The sequence below is a fragment of the Chlamydotis macqueenii genome, chromosome 6 (assembly GCF_036417535.1).
Source record: "Chlamydotis macqueenii isolate bChlMac1 chromosome 6, bChlMac1.mat, whole genome shotgun sequence".
Taxonomy (NCBI): Eukaryota; Metazoa; Chordata; class Aves; order Otidiformes; family Otididae; genus Chlamydotis; species Chlamydotis macqueenii.
The window spans coordinates 27,909,724-27,931,188 of NC_141561.1; the positions used below are offsets into that span (position 1 = coordinate 27,909,724).

The 21,465-nt window shown below is 37.7% G+C and overlaps 1 protein-coding gene across 6 annotated transcripts in view; it reads left to right on the forward strand.

Annotated features, from left to right (window-relative positions):
* The window catches only part of PARD3B (par-3 family cell polarity regulator beta), a 422,878-nt gene that overhangs the window by 128,339 nt on the left and 273,074 nt on the right, over positions 1–21,465 (forward strand). For 4 of the 6 annotated variants that reach the window (XR_015258893.1, XM_086750624.1, XM_086750623.1 and 1 more), the window contains exons 3-4: positions 2,161–2,332; positions 19,562–19,671. Coding sequence is in view for 4 of the 6 variants with exons in the window: in XM_086750624.1 (XP_086606750.1) it covers positions 2,161–2,332; positions 19,562–19,671 (282 nt within the window). In the remaining 2 variants the exon portion in view is untranslated. Of the gene's footprint in view, positions 1–2,160; positions 2,333–19,561; positions 19,672–21,465 lie in introns of those variants that run through there. The other 2 variants (XM_086750626.1, XM_086750628.1) reach the window with 2 other exon arrangements.

A 21,465-nucleotide genomic window follows, 5' to 3' on the forward strand; every position in this document is an offset into this window, starting at 1 on the left:
CTATCTAAAGTGCTTTCAGTGCCATGGTCCCATGCAATCTCAAATTTCCTTTTCATTAGTAGCAGTCTCTTTCTTAAAAATTAAGTTTCCACAGCAAAAATGAGCCTGAGAAAGCAAACTTTTTGGTGGGTGACAGTTGTGGAACCTCTTGAGTCATGATGGGCTTCATAATAACATGAATATGAATAGTCATCTTAGAAACAAACAAAGGACACCATCCTTTTTTTTTTTTTTTTGGTGGTGGTGGTGCTGGAGAAAATCGCCATGGTCTGTTGATGTCTGGCTCTAAGGCAGCCTTTTGGCTGTATGTGGTTGTGGGGCACAGCAGTGGCCTAGTGATAAATCAGGTGTGAACACCTGGGTGGTTTCCCTGTGATGCAGAATAAGGTACAAAGAGTTGGAGTGGATCTTTCCTGTATGCTTTGGACAAATAAAAGACAAGTTGTGTGTTCTAAGAGCTATTTGTGTGGCTGTGGAAAGGAAAGAGGCTCCATATGGAAAAGGAGAGCAAGTTTTCTGCCTAATTATTTAAGAGATTTTGTGTGTCTCTGAAATAGGTACTGGTAAATATGAGCTGACACACTTCTAGCAACCAAATTATAAATGAGTAGAAGACCTGAAAATGTCAGTTTCTTCCTTAAAAGCACTTCAGGATTTTTCTTTTCATTTTTCTTTTATTTTCCCTCTCATACATTCACTTCTTGCCTTAGGCAAATGAGTTCCTTTAAATGTTTGTCTCTTTGTTTCAGTATACTGCTTATCAGAGGATACAATTTTTGACGTGTCTTGGAAGTGTCAGAGGAGATTTGATGTACTAATATTTTGTATAGTGTGTATGCATACCTTAAAATAACACAGAGAGGGAGGAAGTAGTAAATCATTCCTTTAAACTTGTTTCTGTGTGTGTCTTGACATTGCCTAACCAATTGTGTGTGTTATGATCTCTTTCAGTATTAGCTAAGAAAAGCTTTACGATAATACTAAAGAATTAAGTAAAAGTGAAAAAAATGAACACCTTAAGATGAAGATATCTTGTACAATGCTTATTAGGCAAAGGGTTTGTCATTGTACGGCACGAGAACTATGCAGGTCTGCTCTTGGAGAGGGCTCTGGGGCGTGAAGTGCCAGCAAGTCTTCCAGTTTGTTTTGATTCTTTGTGAATTAATCATGTCTTATTTGTTTTCCCAGAACTGTAACACAGTTAACTTTCCTGGAACTGTAATGCAATTTACACCTAGCCACACGTATCTGAGTCACTTGTTGATGAAGCTGTATACTCGTTACCTGATTGCTTTCTATTAGTAGAGACCAGAAGAAAGATCCTTGTGAAAGGCCAGGTTAGCTGAAGAAAAAAAAATGATATTTCTGGTGTTTTTTATCATTTTCTTATCAACATTAATGTGGGTTTGGACGGAAGACTTGGCAGTCTGTTGTTCCTTAATCTTGACCTTCCTGTGCACCTGAAGTTGTGGAAGAGTTGGTGACTGAGGGACAGTTTGCAGAAGCAATGTGTCTGGTGTAAGCTTGCAGGAGAGAACGGGAGAAGACAGTAGGTACGTGGTGGGCAGAGGCATATGTGTGTATTTGTACCTAGCTGGACCTTACAGAGGCATAGGTTAGGCGATTAGGGAAACCCCACACTCTGCCATTGTGCTGGATGTATCTTGACTTGGAATGTAATTATAAATAAATGTGTGTGTATATATATAAATAAAACATGTATCTGCTTGCTCAGTAAAACTTCCATGGTTGTGTTACCTTTGTGCAGTGTGTCTGTCAGTAGCACAAAAAATTTTCATAATAATAACACCCTCTAACTCCAAGAATTAAATGCTGTTCTGTGTTTTTTAATTGTCTTCAGATCTAAATATTTTGGAACAATGTAAAACGCTCACCAGTGGTAGCATGCTAACTCTGAGAAAAGCACATCTGCACAGGACAGTGCTGACGTGTGTACTTACGTCATATTGAAGGCGATCACAAATGTACATGCTTTCCTGAATCTGAATGTTTATTGTTAGCTGTTCTGAAATAAGGTCTTTACTTTTCTACTCCCAATAGAGGACAAATTTTGCTTTTTTTTAAAAAAAAAAAAAAAACAACAGGTGAAGTTTGGGAATGCTTTAAATATATAAACTGCATTATGTTTTGTTTTGATAGCTGATTGCTGTTTATGATGAGCAAGAAACTCACCATAAGACTGATGGCACCAATGGCAATTTGACAGACAGAAACAGCCCAGACTCTTTTGAGACAGAGGTCGCAGCGCAACTGGCTGCCTTTCAGCCGATTGGAGGTGAGATTGAAGTGACTCCTTCTGCCCTAAAACTGGGTATGTATGTCTTGCATGGTTATTTTTTGGGGTTTTTTTTTTTAATAATATGTAGTACTTTCTTATTTCTTTTTTTTTTCCTAAGTATGTTTGTAGTCTGATTTTATATATTTTAAAAAAAATAGCACTCCATTGTTTGCCTTGCGATTCATGAAGACAATTGTAATGATAAAATTTGGGCTTTTGAACAATTGATGCTGAAAACTGCACCTGAGCATGACAAACTTGCACCTGAGCCTTGTATCCTGGTGTGTGTTATGCCCATCCTTACTGCTGGGGTCTCTTTTATTCTCCTTTCCTTGACTGGGCAGGTTGCTGACAATCCTTCGTTGTAGTCTTCTGAGAGCAGAAGAGATGAAGCCAATGCAAAGTATTTTCAAATATCAAAGTCATTGAAAAAAAGATAACCCAGCACTTTTGTTGAGGAACCTGAGTGCAGTATAAAACTGCTGCGTGCAAATACTTTTACTGTTTTTTTTTCTGAGCCTAGTGCCCTATTTTTGGGCATGGAGGGTAGGAAGGGGGAGATGCTGGTTCCGAACAGTTCAGCTCTTTGCCTTTAAAGAAGTTGCACAGCAGTCTGCCTATCTGACTTTCAGGTGAACAAACTGTAATTAGAGGAGGCTTCTGCTTAATTCCCTCTTATATCAGAAGGTACTACGTGACGTGCTGCAACTCTAGTCTTCTGTGTTGTCTCAGTGTTGCCTGGAGGGCCAAGAGTTCAGACACTAGTTTCCAATTATAAAGAGCTAGAGTCTTGTACGTGGAACACAAAACAATTTGAAATACTTTCTTGAATTGAGAGCAGGCTAAGCTGTCACCTAGATACTAGATAGAGAAGCTTTCAAAAACAGATCGAAGGTGAATCCTCTTACTGTCTGTCTGTAAAGCAGTCATACAGTGACAGCATTTAGCAAATGAATAATGTTCAGGAGAGGCTTCTCTGCATTCCACCAGAGCTCATCATCCCGTTCACCCTGTATTCCTGAGTACTGCTGGTAGCCTCCCAACTGTGTGCAATAAAATTTCTGAGTGTAAGTGGGTGGGATAAGGATAGAAATACTATCTCTAGTTGCATTACTCTCATGAAGTAGTCTGGTTACGACTTCAGTAATCGAATATTCACTTCTCTGTTTATTTTAATTGCATTTTTAAATGAAACGGCTGATGAACAAAACCAACAAGCTAAAATAAAATTTCTAATAAGCTCACTGAATGAGGCTGTGTAACTTAGACTTCCATTAGAAGTTGTGCTCATTTTGGGGCCTGATGTAGAAAATATTGAAATTCAAGCTTCATGAAAACTTTTAGAATCAAATTTCTGTGTTAATGGATCACTTCTGTTTTTTCTGTGTTTTAGAATGTAGAAAAATATCTTTCTGCATTTAATGACGCACAGGAATTTCTCATACCTAAAACTCTTGAGAACAGACTTATTCTAACCATAACTTTTGTGTATTTGAGCTGAGGTATAAAAATGTTGGTGGCTAAAAGTCCAGTGGTTGAATGGTTTGCCACATTATTTATTGCCTGTTTTTAAATAACACTGTGTAAATGCATTTTACCATGTTTCAGAAAGTTGAGATTGTTCTCCATATACCTCTGAGTCATATTTAAAAAACAAAAAGGTAATTGAAGTGGTTTGTCTAGCATGCTGTTATATGAAAGTTGAGGGTTGCAGAGAAGAGTGTTTCAATCTCACACAGTTGTATGTAAAACAGTTAAATGCTGGAGCTCTTGAGCTCAGCAGTAAGCTACCAGGTAGTTCAGTTTTCGTAGCATTTGTGGAACCTTTCTACTACACAGTGTAAAGGAGATGAAATATAACATGAGAAGAGCAGCCAATTAGGGTTTTATTTTGTTTTCAGTGCAATACTAATATATATTTGAAGTTAAAATATATGCTTGCTTCTTAAAATAGAGAACATAAATATAACGTGTTTGTCTCAATGGTTCCATTTCAGATTGTTTTATTTTACAAGGCAAATGAAAGATTTTCTACCTGTCTGTCCTATAAACTCAGTATGCACTCTGAAATTTAATTGTTTTCTCTTCTGGATTTTACATAATGGATAAGAGTTCTTTAGTCTTAATTTTCGCTTTTATCTTTCTTGTACAAGTCTCTAGACCTTAAATTATGTCCCTATTTCCACTAGAAGCAAATTGAAAAGTAAATGAAGAAATAGAAGGACAATTTGATTTCATCAATATCATTGATGCATGAACCACAGTAGTCTGGATCCCTGTCTAATTATTGAATTGACTCACACTTGCTAGCAGAAATAAATAATAATAATTTTGGAAAGCTGTTCTTCCTTTGGGAGCAAGGATGTGATTAAATAAATACGTAGCGAGCAACTGTTGCTTTCCAGGGTAGAGCTGTGTTTCAAGAAGTGTCATGTGCTCACCTTTTAGAGTACTTTTGTAGAATGCCTTTAGAGATTAAATGCAGGGAATCCATGGTTACATAAATTGTCAGATTGTGGGGCAACTTTGCCTGTTAATTTCTGTTGAATATTCTTTGGAACCAGATCCATGGTTTTCTGTAGAAACAATGCCTATTTAGTGGTCTACTCAGAGAATACTTAGAGCTTGATGTTTAGTAAGCATGTGAAACTAAACACTGCTGTTCTCAAATATTAGAAAATTGGCACTCATTTAGAAAGGACACTTGAGATACTGCCTTCAAACTTTTTAATTTTTTATAAATTGTGTATTTGATCCAGTTAAGTTAATAATCTGTTATACCTGGTCTTAAGGCCCTTACTGGTTAAACAGAGGTGATGATGATGGGGGTGTTTGTTTTTTGTTTGTTTTTTGTTTTTTTTGTTTTTTTTTAATTTTATGGTTACTTCTTTCAGGTTTTCTTGTGGTTGCTGCTCTTTACAATACTGATCAACTTGGCTCTATCTGAAATAATAGTTTTCCATTATGTAGTTAGTTACCCTTACTTTGCCCTTTGTCGTCTTTAACTTTGAAAGTGAGCCAGAAGAAAAGCAATCTTATATTTGACTTGAAAGCTAGACGTACCTTATCTTACATTGCTTCCACATACTGGCAAAATTTAAAGCAAAAAGGGAAGTTTTTAATTTTGCTTATTATCAATTTATTTTCTTAATATTTGGCACATATCTCCTTAAAACAGTTCAGCTATTTGTTTTCTTTTCCCTGAGATTAATGCATCTCTGTTTTTACAGTTAGCTCAGTGTTCTCAAAGAGGTGAAATTGTGGGCTCTTATGTTTTAAGGAAAATGCAGGAAGATTCTTAATGTTTATGAGTACAGTGTCTGCTGTGTCCATAGCATCAGGTGAGATGCAAACATACTTGAGTGCCTCCCCCTTCCTCCTGCAGAGCTGGATTATCAGGTGTTGCTGACAGTGTCTGAATTCAGTCTGCTTAGTAAGCAATACTTGATAGTTTCTTTACAGCTGAAAAGGCTTTACTGAAGTTTCTGTTACTCAGGGCTGAGATTACTGAGGGAAACAGTCATTCACTTCTGTTGGGTACACAAGTTTGCATTTGGTAGCGGATTTTGCATCCTGATGTTTTCCTGTTAAGCATGGTTACCGAAATGGTCACACAATTAAATAGCTGTTTCTTCACACTTTACTTTTTTGGTGCCGAGGAGAGGTAACACTTATCTATTGAAACCTGCCATCATCCATTTGGATGCAGATGAAAACCTAATGATAATGTCACATGTACTTTTGAACACCCAGTGACTATACTTTTTTGAGAAGTACCAGTACTGTCTTCATGCTTGTTTGCAGGACTTGGACAAGTAATGCTCATCTCTGTAGAAACCTGAAGAGGAGGAAGGGACATTGCTGCTTTTGTTTTCATTCAGTGTAGACCTTCCAAGTATCTTGCTTTTTTTTTGCTTTAGTAAGCAGGAGAATACTGAAGATTCTGCAGAGGGGCCTTTGGGTTCATTTACACCTCCAGTTCTCTTTCTATTTTTCCATCCATAATTCAAGTATAGTAAACTAACAAGTGTTTGGAATTATGAAATGTTTGGACATCCTTGTATGTAGGTAGTAGAGTAATTACTAGGTTAACTAGCACTGTTTTCTCTTGGCATTGGTTTTCAATGTGTGTTTTGTTTGGTTTTTTTTGAGTATTTTATGTCCTAATATTTCTTGTTGACTAGAGATGGGAGCTGCGAAGACTGCGGAGTAGCAACTTTGCAGAACCTATTGACTGATTGCCTTTACTTCCTGTTCCAAACTGCTGTGTCACTGCTGATGTATGATTAAACGGTCATTCTCTCATCTTAAAGATTGCTTTGCTGGAGTAGCGCATGACGTTCTTTTTTATTGTGTTAAGATCTTTAAAGAGCCCGTGATGGATGGGGTTATGTATATTAGGGATACTACCAGTATGTGCAAGTAGTCCTGTCTGGTGTTCTCCAGCTAGCAGTTTGAAGTTTTGGAATACATACACATTTATTGTTACAGTTTTTAAAAGTGAACTATCAATGTAGAGTGGCAAAACACAACTTTATGGTAGCAACTAATGGGCTATGTGTAAATTGATGTGATCTTCTTAAAATATTTTCAAAATGTTTTGGTTTAGACGTTTACCAACTTCAGACTATAAGTTCTTAATAAGTCTTTTCCAAATAAGTGGTTACCCAACCAGTAATCTTCTGCTCATGAAACTGGTCCATCCATGGTATTTTAAGCAGTGGTCTGCAGGCTATTGCTAATCTAATGTCTGGTCAAAGTGTGCTTCTTCATAGACCTGTAGTCTATAAGGAATGCTTTGTTTTGTGTGATCTTTAGTTTCAACTGCAAGCTAGCTATTCCTGTAGAGTATGAGACATAGTAACTTCAGAAATGTTCAATTTTAAAAAAAAAAAAAAACACACTAGTATGCCATTGTAACTTTTCAAGTATTTAAGATGCCAGTACAGGTGCTTTGTTTTTAGTAGGAGAGTTTTCAATTTCTTATCAGACTTTTCAATTAAACTAGCTGAACTGTCTGCGTTTTTAATGTTTGTGGTTCTCTTGGCTCTAATAAGCGGTCTTGTAATTTTCTGTGCACCCATAAGTGTGCTACTGGCTCTTCTGGTTTCCTTTTGCATCTAATAGTGTTCTTTTCTAGTGTTTTTTTGATGCGTGGAGATAGTGGAACAGGAAAGGGAGAGTAACAAGTTTAGTCCTTTGGTTTTTTTGTGATGTCAGTTTGTTTTTCCCTTTTCAGTCCATATGGGCAGGAAAGAGAGCAATTGATTTATGGAGGATCCATTTTATGGACATGCTTCTTTGAGCTGGAAATGTCTTCAGGACTGGCTCAATGTTTCATTTATTTTATTTGATAGATGATGGTCAAGTCCACACAAACTTAGTTGCTGCTTTTCTCTTGCTCATCTACTCGGTGTTGAGTGGTCATGATTTTGTCTGGAGGAAGACAGGCAGATACTTGTCACTTCTGAATACTAAAGTAGAAAAAAAAGTGAGGTAGGTATCTCCATGATAGTTTTTTGAATTGTTGTTGTTTTAATTATTCTTTCCTCTTTCTCCCTTACTTTGGGAACTGGATTGAAGATTCCCGTAGCTTTTTTCTGAGTACAAGCATTATGGGAAGCGGATACAATTAGGTTACTTTGATTGTTGACTATCACACTAAAATTTACATTCTTAATGAATTTAAACCTTTATTAGTGTTTAGTTACAATTGAGGTTAGGTAAAGTAATAATTACTTAAACAGTTATTGATAGCAGGTTATAAAATTCTCTTGTAAACTGCAGAAGTTTTACTCCTCCCTTTGGAAGCTTTCACTGGTAAGTAGGGCAAGTATCTTGCTTTACTCTCCGAAAAGCCTTACTTTGGTATTTCAAAATGTGTATGGCTTTGTTTTATAGCAAACCTCTGAGAACAAGATTTTAGAATAATTTTCTTCTTTTATGTATACATATTTCCCCCCCCACCATCTGATCAATGTTTTGAGCAAGTGGAAGACTTGGGTGCAAATGGTGGTTGGAATGGCTGATTACAGTCTTTCTCTTAAAATAAGCTTACGAATGGCAATGATAGTTGAAGTTCAGGCTATATTGAAGCACTTGTGCTTTGGAACAGTCAATTCTTTCAGTTCTGGATGTTTTCTGTGGTGTCTTCACAGTGAACATTTGTTTCCTGAGAACAGATTGCTACCTGGGAATGCTCCAACCCTCAGTAGGTCTGCTAGAGGATAATAACAGTACTAGCCTAGAAAGTTTTGATTTTCCATTCTGATGCAGTTGTTGATGTTGTGACCATGCCTTTTTAATGCTTGGAAAAGGTTACTTGCACTCTCATGGAATTTCCTCGAAGGTGTTTCAGGGGCTTCAGATAGAAAATGTACTTAATCAGCTTAATATATTTCTGTACTTTTGGGCTTACTCTAGCTTAAAGCGTGCTTCGTGAGGTTTTTCAGCACTGTCATTTAGTTTGCATGACCATCTATGTTTGAATGGCTAAGTCAGTCAACAGAGGTGCTTCCATTGGCAGTGTCTTAGTTTAAAGTCCAAGGGAACTGAGGGCAAGATTTCTTCCAGAAACCTTTGGAAGTTTCTGCCTTGATAGGCCTGACAGGGCTTAAGTGTTACCTCCAGGGTACGGATGTTGTTTGTTTCTGTGCTCAGACTTCAGAGCTTGGAAAGAATTCCTTCTCTTTCTCATCTGCTTTGAACGTGGAAGTATTGTAAGTAGGCTTGGGGGCATTTTAAACAGTATATATTGGGGTAGTCTTCTTTCGAGGTAGTGTTGAGATACTATGGATATACAGACAGTTTATTTTTAAATACAGAGGAAACCACACGATTATGGGATTTTTTTAAAGTTATGAGAGCAGATATGAACTGAAACTATTCATTTGATAAGCAGAATGTTGCTAATGTTTGTATACAGCATACATGCTGCGTCAGAGTAAGTAGGAAAGACACTTTTTCTTAAATAAAAGCTGTCCTGTTCATCTTAATCTTGAAATGTCAGTTTATTGGCTGAATGTTCTGATGTTTGTGAGTGAATTGAGTGTACTACATGCGTAGAATAATTCTCTCCTGTATGATTCAGGGAAAATTAACATTTTGAAATTGGTAAGTTTCAAAAGAAATACGTTATAGAAGCATATGCTGCCTTCTGTTGTTTGAGGCAATACTGCTTATTTCCTTATGCAGTATGACTTCATTCCCTTTGCACTGGAAGGCTGCTCGCATAGTAGTGATATCAAATGCTGTTCTGTGCTGTTTGTCATAGGTGTTGTGAGGGTGACACTGTACTTGATAGATTTTTCTCCTCTGCACCATTCAACTTAATCTGGTTATAAAGAATTGTGATGATCAATTAAAGTCTACTTGTGTTCCTAAAACAAATGGTTTCTGTTCTGGGGCAAGCTAAAGGTTTGAAGATAACTTTTCATTTCAGTCAGAGTGCAGGCTTGGTATATTTTGACCTCATGACTTAAGCATGATATTGCTTAGTTGTCCTTGATTCATGGAAATTAGCTTTGTGCCAGCACAGCTAAAGTTTATATTGCAGCAAAAGAATACAGTAATGCTTTTTGTGAAGATAGATATAAAAAATTTCCATGTTTCTCTGCCTTTGGGTTGCCCATTTAGAAAACAAACCAGTCTTTCCTTCTTTTCCTCGTATCCAAGAATTTAGTAGCAGTGTAAGTAATAAATTTATGTGCATAGTTGGTTACCAAAGAACTCCTTTTCTTTTTGATAGCCCTTCTACCTCTGATTTCCCAAAGATTGTTTCTCATCAATTATTCCCCTTGTCTCTATTCCCTTTGCACTTGGTTCAGTATGTCTTACTTCGGGGCAAGGGCTATCCCCATGAAAATATGTTAAGTAGGGAGAAAAATATTTTTCCATCACAAGTTACGTATTTTCCTTCAGTAGCTTTCTAGCTGAGATGTTAGTTTCCGGCCTTTTACTGCCTCAGGGAAGGTTTTGGGGGATGGTGATGAGTGGGACTTAGAGTGATGGAATAAATTCTATTACAAAAGGCTACGCTACTTCTTAACACGTTTTATTTGATGTCAGTGTTTTTCCTAAGATTTTTTTTTTTATTTTACTAATTTAGTGATGTTGCTGGTTTTGTGAATATTCATATATTATTATGATGTGTAGCTAGTTTCAAAGGTTCTCTTAGAAAGAAATAGACCAGCCCACTTAGTAAGCTAAATATTTGCAGCTGAAGGTTTTGTAAGGCTATAGTGTAATATTGTACTGGAAGGCTACAATGCAATCTCTGTCAGTACACTCCAGTGCTAGGTAAGACAAAGGAGTGTGTATGTGTGTTTCTAAATCTCTGCAGAACTATGTGCTGTATTATATCTGAGGCAATATGGCGAAATGTGTATTTCAGATTGAAAATGAGCCCGCTAAGGTTGGCTGATTGATAGTTTGAAATGGTTCACGTTTTTAAAAAAAAAAGGAATTAAACTGAAGGTTTTGACATTGTAGATCACCTTGTTTTTTTTCCCTTAAGAAACCAAACTAGTATAGGTTTACACATTTTTTTGCAATGTTTGGTTGCTAATGATTGTTTATTGTTTGCTTCCATATGAACTTGTCTTTATGAAAAGTCATCATTAGAAAAGTTACAAATAACAGTTAAATGATTCAGTCACTTTGCCCATTGCCACGTAGTTCTTCTCGTTACTTTCTATTTAATTTACGCTTTCAAGAGCCTAAGTTGGTAGTTAATTTTTCTTTTTACTTTGAAGTGCTACTTCAGGTTTTGATTGTTTCTTACCACAGATATCTAGAGTCTCAGCCAAGTAAAATGGAGAGTTGTATATTTACTACTCCTGAGCATAGTTGGCCAAAGATGCACCTCCCTCCTAATATGTTGCACAATTTTCCCGTAGACACGCTGGCTCTACATTTATGTTTTGCTTTCTTTTTAACTCATTACTTCATTAGAGGGAAGCCTGTTTACTGCAGACATTAAGTAAAAGAGGGCTGTAGTGTCTTCACTAGAAAAATAAATCCTGCGGAGTATTTTGTTCTTCTCGTCTTAACCTCCCACAAAAAGGGACAAATGACCATCTGGGATTAATCCTTTTTGAACTTTCCTACAGAAATTGTCCTCTTGCCATTTTAAATATTAAGATAGTTTAGTAGGGAATTATTATTCACTTTTCTCACCACATAAAAACTAGGAGTATTGAACAAAATTATTGTTCAACAGATTACAGAGCAGAACAACCATAAACGAACTTGTTCATCAAGCATTCAAGTAAATTGTGTAGTTTAGTTTTACAGACCAAAGATCAATGACTTAAAACAGAATTAGACAAATTCACAGGAGATGGCTCCTCAGTGACTTAAAATGTGGTGATCTAGATGCCACTCTGATTTGGAAATCTTTCAAACACTGTTTTTTGCAAGCTGGTAGGATATGCTACTTAGCAGTTATGCTCTCTCCCTGGGTGTTCACTGCCACTGTTAGATGTGGGATCATGGGTGAGGTGGATGCGATACAGCTGCTCCTATGTTCTTATCATTCCTTGAAACATCTCAGAAAGTTTCAAGTTCAGGATGTTTCACTATTTTATCTTAATGTGCTTTAAAATTAAAGGAAGAAGCTTGAAATTTGAGACTAAAACTAGTTTACTGTGACCAGAATAGAAAATAATCATAATAGGACTTTTTTTTTTTTTTTTTTTTTTTTTTTTTAGGAAAGGTCAAAACAGAAAAGGTTCTTAGTTTAGATTGGACATATAAAACACAGCTCATATTTAAACATTACAAAACCCTATACTAATGCCATAATTTGATATACTCCTTTAAATATTAAAAAAATGTATTTTACTATTTTATTACTAGCAATAAAATGCTGCTGAAGTGATATTCAAGCTGTAGAGTTTAGCTGCCAGAGTTTTAAAGAAAATTAAACTGTTGAACTGTGGAAAAGTGACTGCATAAACACCTGTAAGTGATGTCAGCTGAAGTGCTAAACCAGCTTTTGGTAGCATAGCTTCTTTTACAGGTGCACAGAATATTTTCTTTGTGTCAGTTTATTCAACTACTACAGTTCATTAAATATTTCATTTGAAGTTGAGAAATGGGCTGGGAATTGAAATAGAAGAAATGCTTATTTTCACCTTTCAATCTGTGAATAAAAATGAGGTGCAAGAGTCTGAGATCTATTAGTTTTAAAATCTTATAGGATTTATTAGCCTAAAATGATTGATTTAAATTCAGTAACTGCAATATGCTGCTTAAAAAAACCAGTCTGTTTAATAAGATGAATGCTTTCTGCTGTGTCCAGCAAGTTGGATGACTATGACAGTTGGTGTTTTTAAGTATTTCTAAAGTTTCATTTCAATGCCATTTGAAGAGATTACATTTAAAAAACCAAACCAAAACAAAAACCCAACCCCCCAAACAAAAACATTGTGTGTGTGTGTAGGGAAGTTCTATTATAACACAAATTTTATTTTATTTTATTTTTTTTCCCTGGATGATACTTAAAAAAAAAAAACGTGTTTGAAGCTGGTCTAATTTTTAATCCTGTGTCTGAAGCTGGGAGTTAGAGTCTGTGCATCAGCCAGTGGGTGCACAGTGGTGGTGTGATTCACAAAGATGTTTCAACTGGACAAGAATAAGAGAAAGTCTGACCTGTAGTGGAAAGGGCTGGTTCTTTTTGGTAATAGCCAGTGTGTTCTCACAAAGCTCCTAATCAGTCTGCACAGCAAGTAGAGGAGTTGCACATTTTGCTAGAGCTTGGGTTGGGGAAAAAGAAAATCACAACTCCCTGTTGTGAGGTGATTAGTCCTTGTGCTGGGAGGATTCTGCTGCAGCTCCTTCGCCTCTGCCCAGTCTCTTCCGTGTGGTACCTGCAGCCTGGACCCTTTCAAGTGGAGTCATGGTGCTCCCAGCACTCCAGTAACTCGGCGTGCTCCCTGTCTGTCTCATGAGGAGCTGAAAATAGGATCACTGTGTTGACAGAGGTGAGATGATCCTGAAATTACTCTAGATCTGATGCATGTTGTGGCCTTAAGTGTAAGAAAGGAATACCTGGTTAAGATGCAAACTGAAGTCCTGCCCTTCAGCTGGAAACTTGCTTGTGAGAAAGTGGCACTTGTATCTACACAAGACGTATGTACATGTTTATCCTAGTGCCTTAAGATGAGAAGTGGTTAACTTCTTTTCCTGTGCATGTGGATTTTGATCCTGAAAATGCGATCTAGATTAACTTCATTAGTAAAATAATGTACATAGGTGATTCTTACATGTCCATCTTTGAAATTCCAAAAGCTTTAAATGCAAGTGTTCCATAATTGTTTAATTAGGCACCATTTCTGACAATGAGAATGCCAAAGAAATTTCATTTTGGTCAAAAAAATTGTGAGAATAGTTCTTGTGCTTTGTAACTGAAATCTGACTTAATAGGTTATAGCACATGTAACCAGGGAAAATCCTTCTTTTGAAATTTATGACACTGAAGAGCACCACCCCAAAACAATCTCTGTTTCAGGCCTTTACTGGGTTTTACTTGTAGGCGACTGCTTTTATCTTTCTTTGTAAGAAAGAGTACACCTCATGTAGAGTGATAGGGAAATACTTTGTTCTGCACTGGGTTTATATGTAAACGTGAGAGCTTGTTGGAAATGGATTTTCATCTGTTTATAGATTTAAGTCAGTTGTCTTAACTGTTACATCATCCTAGTTCCTTAATCTAATCTTGTATCCATGGGAATTTTAAAAGTGCAGTATACACTTTGGAAAGAACAGATAGCTGAAATTGGTGCTATTATGAGCAATTTGAGTTAGTTTTAAACATAAAAGTCATATTGTCAGAGCTTTACGTATTTAAAAAATAAGACGGAGGCGGTACAGTCTTATCACGAGGTAGAACGTACAAGCTAATGTCAGCTACATTTTAAGTATGTGGCAGAACTGTTACATGATGCCTCAGGTGTGCTGGTAAGCGATAAATGTGAGGGTGACCAAATTTCCCCACACTGATTGCCTAGTGCTCTCAAAAAGTGCTGGCTGGCAGAACTGTTTATATGCCTGTTAATGTGAAAAATCTCTGATAAAAAGAAAAAAAAAAGGTATATATTAATGACCTTTCCTATATTTAAATATAAATTAATGTCCTGCTTGTAATATTTTGTTTCCAATGCCTGAACTGCTTCATGACAGGACCAGTTTAAAAGTCATTCTGACTTTCCGGTTTAAATGTTGGTGGTTATTATTTTCTATTCTGAGATCTTCCAGCCAAGAATTCTCTATGCTGAAGTGCAATTTCACATTTGTGTTTATATTTGTATAGTATTTATGGTGTTTTATTTCAACTCACTTGAAATTTTGTTGTGATTTGCTCAGAAGGAGCTAAAAAAAAAAAATATTTTGAGGCATGTGCAAATGAGAAAAGAATTTGTCTGTCTGTCCAGCCAAGTGTAATTTGGAAGCAGGCAGCAGAGTAATTGTCCTTGGTGTGGCCTTTAGCAGTTGACAGTTTGATACACACTTGATGGACAGCTTTTTCCCATCATAGTCAGCATTTTTATATGCAGAAGCAGAACTTAAAATTATGACTTTTAACTGTGTAGGTGATTTATTGTGAACATCTTTGTACCTACTTATGCTATTCTGTCCAAGTGTATCTTTTGTTCTCCTCTAAAATAGTTCTTCCCTGTTATCTGGGAAAACAAACAAAAACCCCCTCATAATATGTTCATTGTCACTGATGCAGTGGTGTCACATGTGCTGGCATTTCCTATGTTCCTTGATTTGTCAGCTTAGCCCAAAGTGATCTGAGAATGTTTGCACCCAAAGCAAAGCTGAAATTGATTTTTAGTACATAATTTGACTGCATTATAGATTGCACAGCCTATTGAAAATGCTCATGGCTGATAAACTCTGGTTGTCTTCAGCAGTTTTGCTGAATTTGGCCCTGAAACAGCAACCTGCAACCTACATCCCAAAGAATAAAAGAATTTGAGCCTGGAGGTGAATTGTACTTTCCTGAGCAATGAGGCTCAGGAAATGAGGCAAAACTAAGGAAGGGTTGGAATAATCTTTTTTTTTTTTTTTTTGTGGTGTGGTGGTCACCCTGAGTGACACTCAGCAGTCTAAATTTATGCATCAAATTTGATGCCAGAACTCGGAGCCTAGAGACACTGAGGAGTTTAGGGGGACCCCAGGAGGGACAGCTAGAGTTCCAGAGTTCCCTTGACCACATTCGGATTCTGAGCTCCAAACTTTGCATTGTGAGGCTACACAGTGTACTTAAACCCACCACTTTGTGTTACCCAGCCCCCTCCTAACCTCAAATGCTAATTTTTGATTTGCCAAAGGGTTTAAGTGAACAGAGGCAGCGTGCGCTTCTATTCAGAGTAAGTGTTAATGTCTGTGTATAGCTTTTTGGTAAAATTAAAAAAAAAAAAAAACAACCACAAAACAAAAAAAACCCAACAACAGCAACAAAAAAAACCCAAGCCACAAAAAACCCCAAGCAAACAAAACCCAAAATAAGTAAATAGGATTACATCTGGCATGGAGGTGTTTCTTTTGCCATTGTGTTGATGAAAGTTTTCAGTTTTTAATTGTGCACAAATGGCAGAACTTCAGGTTATTTTTTTCTAATGTAACCAATTTAAATCTAAGTGTGGTTTCTACCATATGCTTGTTTCAAACGTATTTGCAGTTTTAAAAAAAATATTTCCAAAACATAAGAGTTCAGGGAAAATACACTGTTAACCATCAATCTGTATAGATACTAATTTTTGAGGATGATGCAAGCAAGTGGAAAAGATTGATCTACATGACTTGAAACTAAATGATACAGAGTTTACTTTAAGGAAGGATGACTTTTTCTCATCAGCTTTGTCAAAGTGCATGTATTAGGAGTAAGTCTGAGACATCCATGTCTGTAATAGAAGGTACTCTGTGCAAATTTTAAAAGGGGAAATACACCCTGAAGTGATTGAGAAAAATTTTAGTCTGCAGCATGTGTTTGAATTTTCATTGTCTGTCGATTACTGATCAATGCAGCAAGATGAGGATAACTACTTTTTTAAACTGAGTTCCTAAGTTTAAAATACAAAGTGGTACTCTGGCACAAAACTTGTAGATAACGTGCTTGTAAGTAACGTGTTTGTATGATCAACTTGGTATGCAGAAAGGACTTGTTGTGTCTCATCATTCAGGGAAAAGATGAATTTTCTGTTTGAGCTTACTCTGGTTGTTATAAATGTTAAGCACAAATGCAAGAGCATGAGTTAGAATAACATGGAAGCACCACGCCAAAAGGAAAGCAATAAGGAAAAAGGCAGCATTCTGTTTCCTGACAGAATAAAAGAGATGGCAGAATCTCTTACGTAAATGTGTATAATTGTCTATAATGTATGTAATAAATGGTATCAGTGATGATTTTTCATTACATTTTTCCATGTCTAAGGAAGAGAGTGATGAACACATTCGAGGTATGCATATATAATGGATGTGGACAGACTCCTGAGTTGGGTTAAGTCCTGGGCAGTGGGATTTGGGGAGGTTTCTGTCTTCCGGAGTGCAAGGGAGCATGCTTGGCTTTCAAGAGCCCTGCATGTGCTGTACAGAAGAGTCAGGGAGAGGCTGAAAAAAGAAAGGAGCCCGTTGGAGATGGGTGGACTGGGTGGTGCTGAGTGGCAGGGAAGGTCTTTTATGGCAGGGAGCAGCCTGAGCTGCAGAGATGAGGGGAGATTATAGAGAGCTGGTTAGCTCAGGGAGCCGCTGAGGATTGTCTCCAGAAAGAGAATAAGGGATTCTCCTTGCAAAAAGGGAGAATACTCCTCCTTCTTAAGTCTTTCATCTAATTTTTCTGCTTGACATTTGTTTTCCGTTATTTGAGAGGGTATTTGGGTTCAATTTTCTTTTGTCTAACAAAAGACTGGTTTGTGCTCCAGTGACTTTGAAGTGTACACATGTAAAACAATGAGAGTCAGAGGGACTTCTTTGGATGATTTTAGCTAAAGACTTTTAAACTGACTTGGTTCACAGAGATGGACATACTGTTCAGTGATAACACACCTCTGTGATAACATATTTAAGAAGGGGAAAAATTAAGAAAGAAATATGTGAAGAAGATGAAGCTGGGGCAGAGAGGGGGAGGCGCGAGCCTTGTGGGCCTTGCAGGCCTCACCCTCTGGCCTCCTGCTGGCCAGCCAACTGGGCCCAACTTGGCCCGGCCTGGCTGCAAGAAGTGGAGAGGAGATGAGAAGAGAACCTGAGAGGTGTCTGCCTGCCAATTGTGAAGAATTTCTTGTGAGAGGAACGGCTGCAGACGCCAAGGTCAGTGAAGAAGGAGGGGGAGGAGTAATGCGGCTCCTGGCCAAGATTCCTCTGCAGCCTGTGGTGAAGACCATGGAGGAACAGGTTGTCCCCCTGCAGCCCATGGAGGCCCATGGAGGAGCAGAGGTCCACCTGGAGCCCGTGGAGGACCCCGTACCGGGGGAGGTGGATGCCTGAAGGAGGCTGTGGCCCATGCAGGGCCCGCTGGAGCAGCTGTTCTAGAGGGACTGCACCCCATGGAAAAATGACCCACGCTGGAGCAGTTTCACAAAGGACTGCAGCCTGTAGGAGGGACCCAACGAAGGAGCAGGGGAGGAATGTGAGGAGTTCTTCCCCCGAGGAGGAAGGAGCGGTGTAAAGCATCAGGTGCTGGTATTTATTCCAATGATAATTACAAAGTTGCACTGAGAGTGAATGTGGTACAGTCACTCTAGCTTTGTTAGCATCTGTCTAATGAGGAAACTGTTGCATGTTCAAATTTCTATTATAGATCTAGTAATTATGGCTACCATCAGTTCCAGCCACTATAATTAATTTTATAACTGACAGTTATAATCTTATTTTCACTCACTTACAACGTTTGAAAAATTATTGTCTTAGACCAATGTTCTCTTCAATTTTTTTTTTTTATTTGCCTGGATAAATGGCATAAATGCCTGGAAATTGATACATTATTTAGGAAAGATTTGGGGGGAAAAATAATTTTTGTTTAATTTAATTTTGCATAATGTGAGAAATTCTTTTCCTGTATTCATATTTTCCCTCTTACCCCACCTGGAAGTTTTGCAGGATGTGTCTTATAGCACCCATGCATTCTGCTAACTGATTGGCTGTGTCACTGGAAGCTGCTGACTGGTCTTTGAGGTTATTCCCAGACAGCACATGAGTAGACATGAATAGCTGGTGAGTGTAACTGGAGATGCCTGCAAGAGGAAGCTGTTTAGTCTACAGCTTCTCTGAAACAACTGCAACTGCCTACGTCTGTTCCCTGAGAATCCTGACAGTCGGTAGTGGGAGGCAGATCTGCTGTGAATAAAATATCTTCTTCTCCTCTTTATATCCTTGTTTAGGCTGTTTCTGCAGTGCCAGCTGAAGACGTTATCTAGTAAATGCAGTTAATGTAGGGAGTTTTTCTTTTGTTCTTCAGTTGCCTCTGTACCCAAAAACCTTTGCCTGATATGTCATTTACATGCCTCGGGTTGGGATGGCACAGAAGTGGTGGTGACAGACTATTGCATGTTGTGAGCTTATGGAAATAAAATCTGTGACCACGTGTATATGGTCTTGGCATTATATTAAAAATGGCCTTCCATATAGGTTAAATATGGGCTTGTGTAATTGGTATGGGAGAGGCAAACTGTTGCTCAGTATGGCTTTTGGACGTACACCAGGAGAAAGTAAGGAACTGTTGAAAATGAGATTGTGAGGTCCCAGTTTGGTTGCTTAATGCAGAGCAGCACAGTGAGAGCTGTCCTCAGTGTGGATTGAAAGGCTTTAGAAAATGCTCTGGTTTAGTTACGTAGCCACTACCAGCTGTAGAAATTAACAATAGCAGTCCAGTTCTTCCTGTGTTCACAGTTATTTCTTAGATCAAGCATATGATTTCCCTGTCAGAACTTGATGGTACTTGTGGTCACAGATACATGAAACTACTTGTTTGTTTCTCCAAGGAGATGCCTTTTTCTCCTCTTTGTCAGCAGTTCTCACCTAGTTTGTAGCAGCTCATGAATGAAAGTCTGTATAATAGAGCTTCAAAAGTTCTCATTTCTTTAGCTCAATTAATACTAAATGGCACAATCCTATCAAATCTAGTAATTTACCAGGTGGTGATTGCCACAAATAAACTTATATTTAAGCACTGTACACCTCTCTTAGGTAAATTACGTGAGGCTTTACCTTGTGTTCCTGTAGCACCCTTGAACCATTGCTGTCTATTTTGTCTCTTAGGCACACCACTTCTGGTACGAAGGAGCAGTGATCCAGCTTTGGGCCCACCTGCTGACTTCCACCCAAGTGCTTCTCATCCCAGTGACCACAGTCTCAAGCATGTTGTGGCAGTAGGTGTTGTATAAATCACCTTTTTCTTAAGGGCAAAAACTATTCTTAACTGCTGGTATATAGCAGTTTTACAAGCTATATATTAATTTGGATCTAAACCAAAGTGCATCATAGTCATTTTCTGCAAAGGAGAAAGTTTCCTCTGAACAAAATAGTTATTTTAGATTATACACTCAAAATTGACAGTGGTTCTCTTTTCTAAAATAAGAGATTTACATAAAGCTTAGTGGTGACATAAGGCACTGGAATATATACTGAACTTTTAGCGGTTATTTATTTGTTCAGTATCATATTTACATATTTACATTATCAGTTTACCATTGCTTAGTGGAAAAATATACTTCTCCTTTGATAGTCTTTATTGATCTTGCACTCTTTTTCACTTCCCTTGCTTTTTCATGGCATTTCTGTCTTCCGTTGGTACCCTGCTGCTATCTGGCATGGTCTCTTCTTTTTTCACTTTTCTGTTTTACAACTTGACTCTTCCCTTTTGAGGACAAATTTGTTTTAAACATAGTTATTACTAAATACTAATGCAAAGACACAATTAGCGAGGATGTAGTAACTCTTAATCGGATGTTGTTGCAGGCTTATTTCAATTGTCTAAAAGTGACATTGTCTTGGTCACACTTAGGCCACATTTTTTACTTTGCAGTTTTAAGGCCTGAAGCTTTGTGTTTGTGTGCGGGGAAGGTGTTCCTATATTGCTTATAAAAAGATGAAATTCTTTAGAATCTCTAAATGTCTACCGGGATACATCAGTGTATGAAGCAGAACAGAGCTTTTCTCTTAGGCTTGATGTTTGGCTAGAAAGCTCTGGTAGATCTGCTTCTGCACTACTTTATGCCAAATGAATGCTGGCTTAAATGATGGCACGGTTGTACCTGTTTTCACTTGCTTGTGAAACATATGCCTTTTCCCCTTTAGCTTCCCTGTACAGCACTGCAATTTGCTCTCTGTCCCCAGTTGTGTAAGCCACTCTATCGCTGTTTTGTTATAAAACAAAGAACACTCAGAAACCCCCGGCCTCTTTGTTTGGTGCGAGAGGGACATTTCAGCCTAGGTCACACTGGTTTGTAGCAAGATTCCACAAATGGCCATATTGGCACATTAGGGAGCAGGAGGAAAGAACTGAGGTTCAGCAACACATGCTGGAGTTGGGAACTTTCTCAGCTGAAGATGTTGTATTTGAGACCATACTTCTAGTTAAGCTCACGTGAATGAGGTAAGTAAATAGAAAGTCAGACAACTTGCATATAAATGATGTTTTATGCATCTCATTCTTAACTCTGTAATTCTGAGGCCAACACAGAATTTTACTTGACTGTTGTTTCTCTTTGCGTGGCCGAATGTGCATGTATTTAAATATTTAGTGTGCATCTTATTTTGCAATGGCTTGTGTTATTTACTAAGTGGTGCAATTTAAAAAGTGCTAGTGACTCTCTAAGTACATAATGGTGTTACGGGGGCTGAACTTTGTTGAAATCCTGCATCATTTGTCGGATCTGTTTGAGCTGAGAGGTTTTCCCTGATGTTGGCTGCAAGCACTTAATGAAATTAATGAAATACTGATTTAGTCTGATAAATGAAGGTACAAAGAAGTATTCTTGGTTAACAGTGAAGTTCTTACTCTCTTTGCAAAGTTGAGAAATGTGTAAAGTGAGTATGTCAGTATGTAATGCTGACCTCTGGTATTTTATAGCCATGAAATTTGGAAAAAAAAAGTGGAAAAAATTATGAAATTTGTTGCCTTCCAGGGCATATTTCAAATGCTGTATTTTTGACCATCAAGG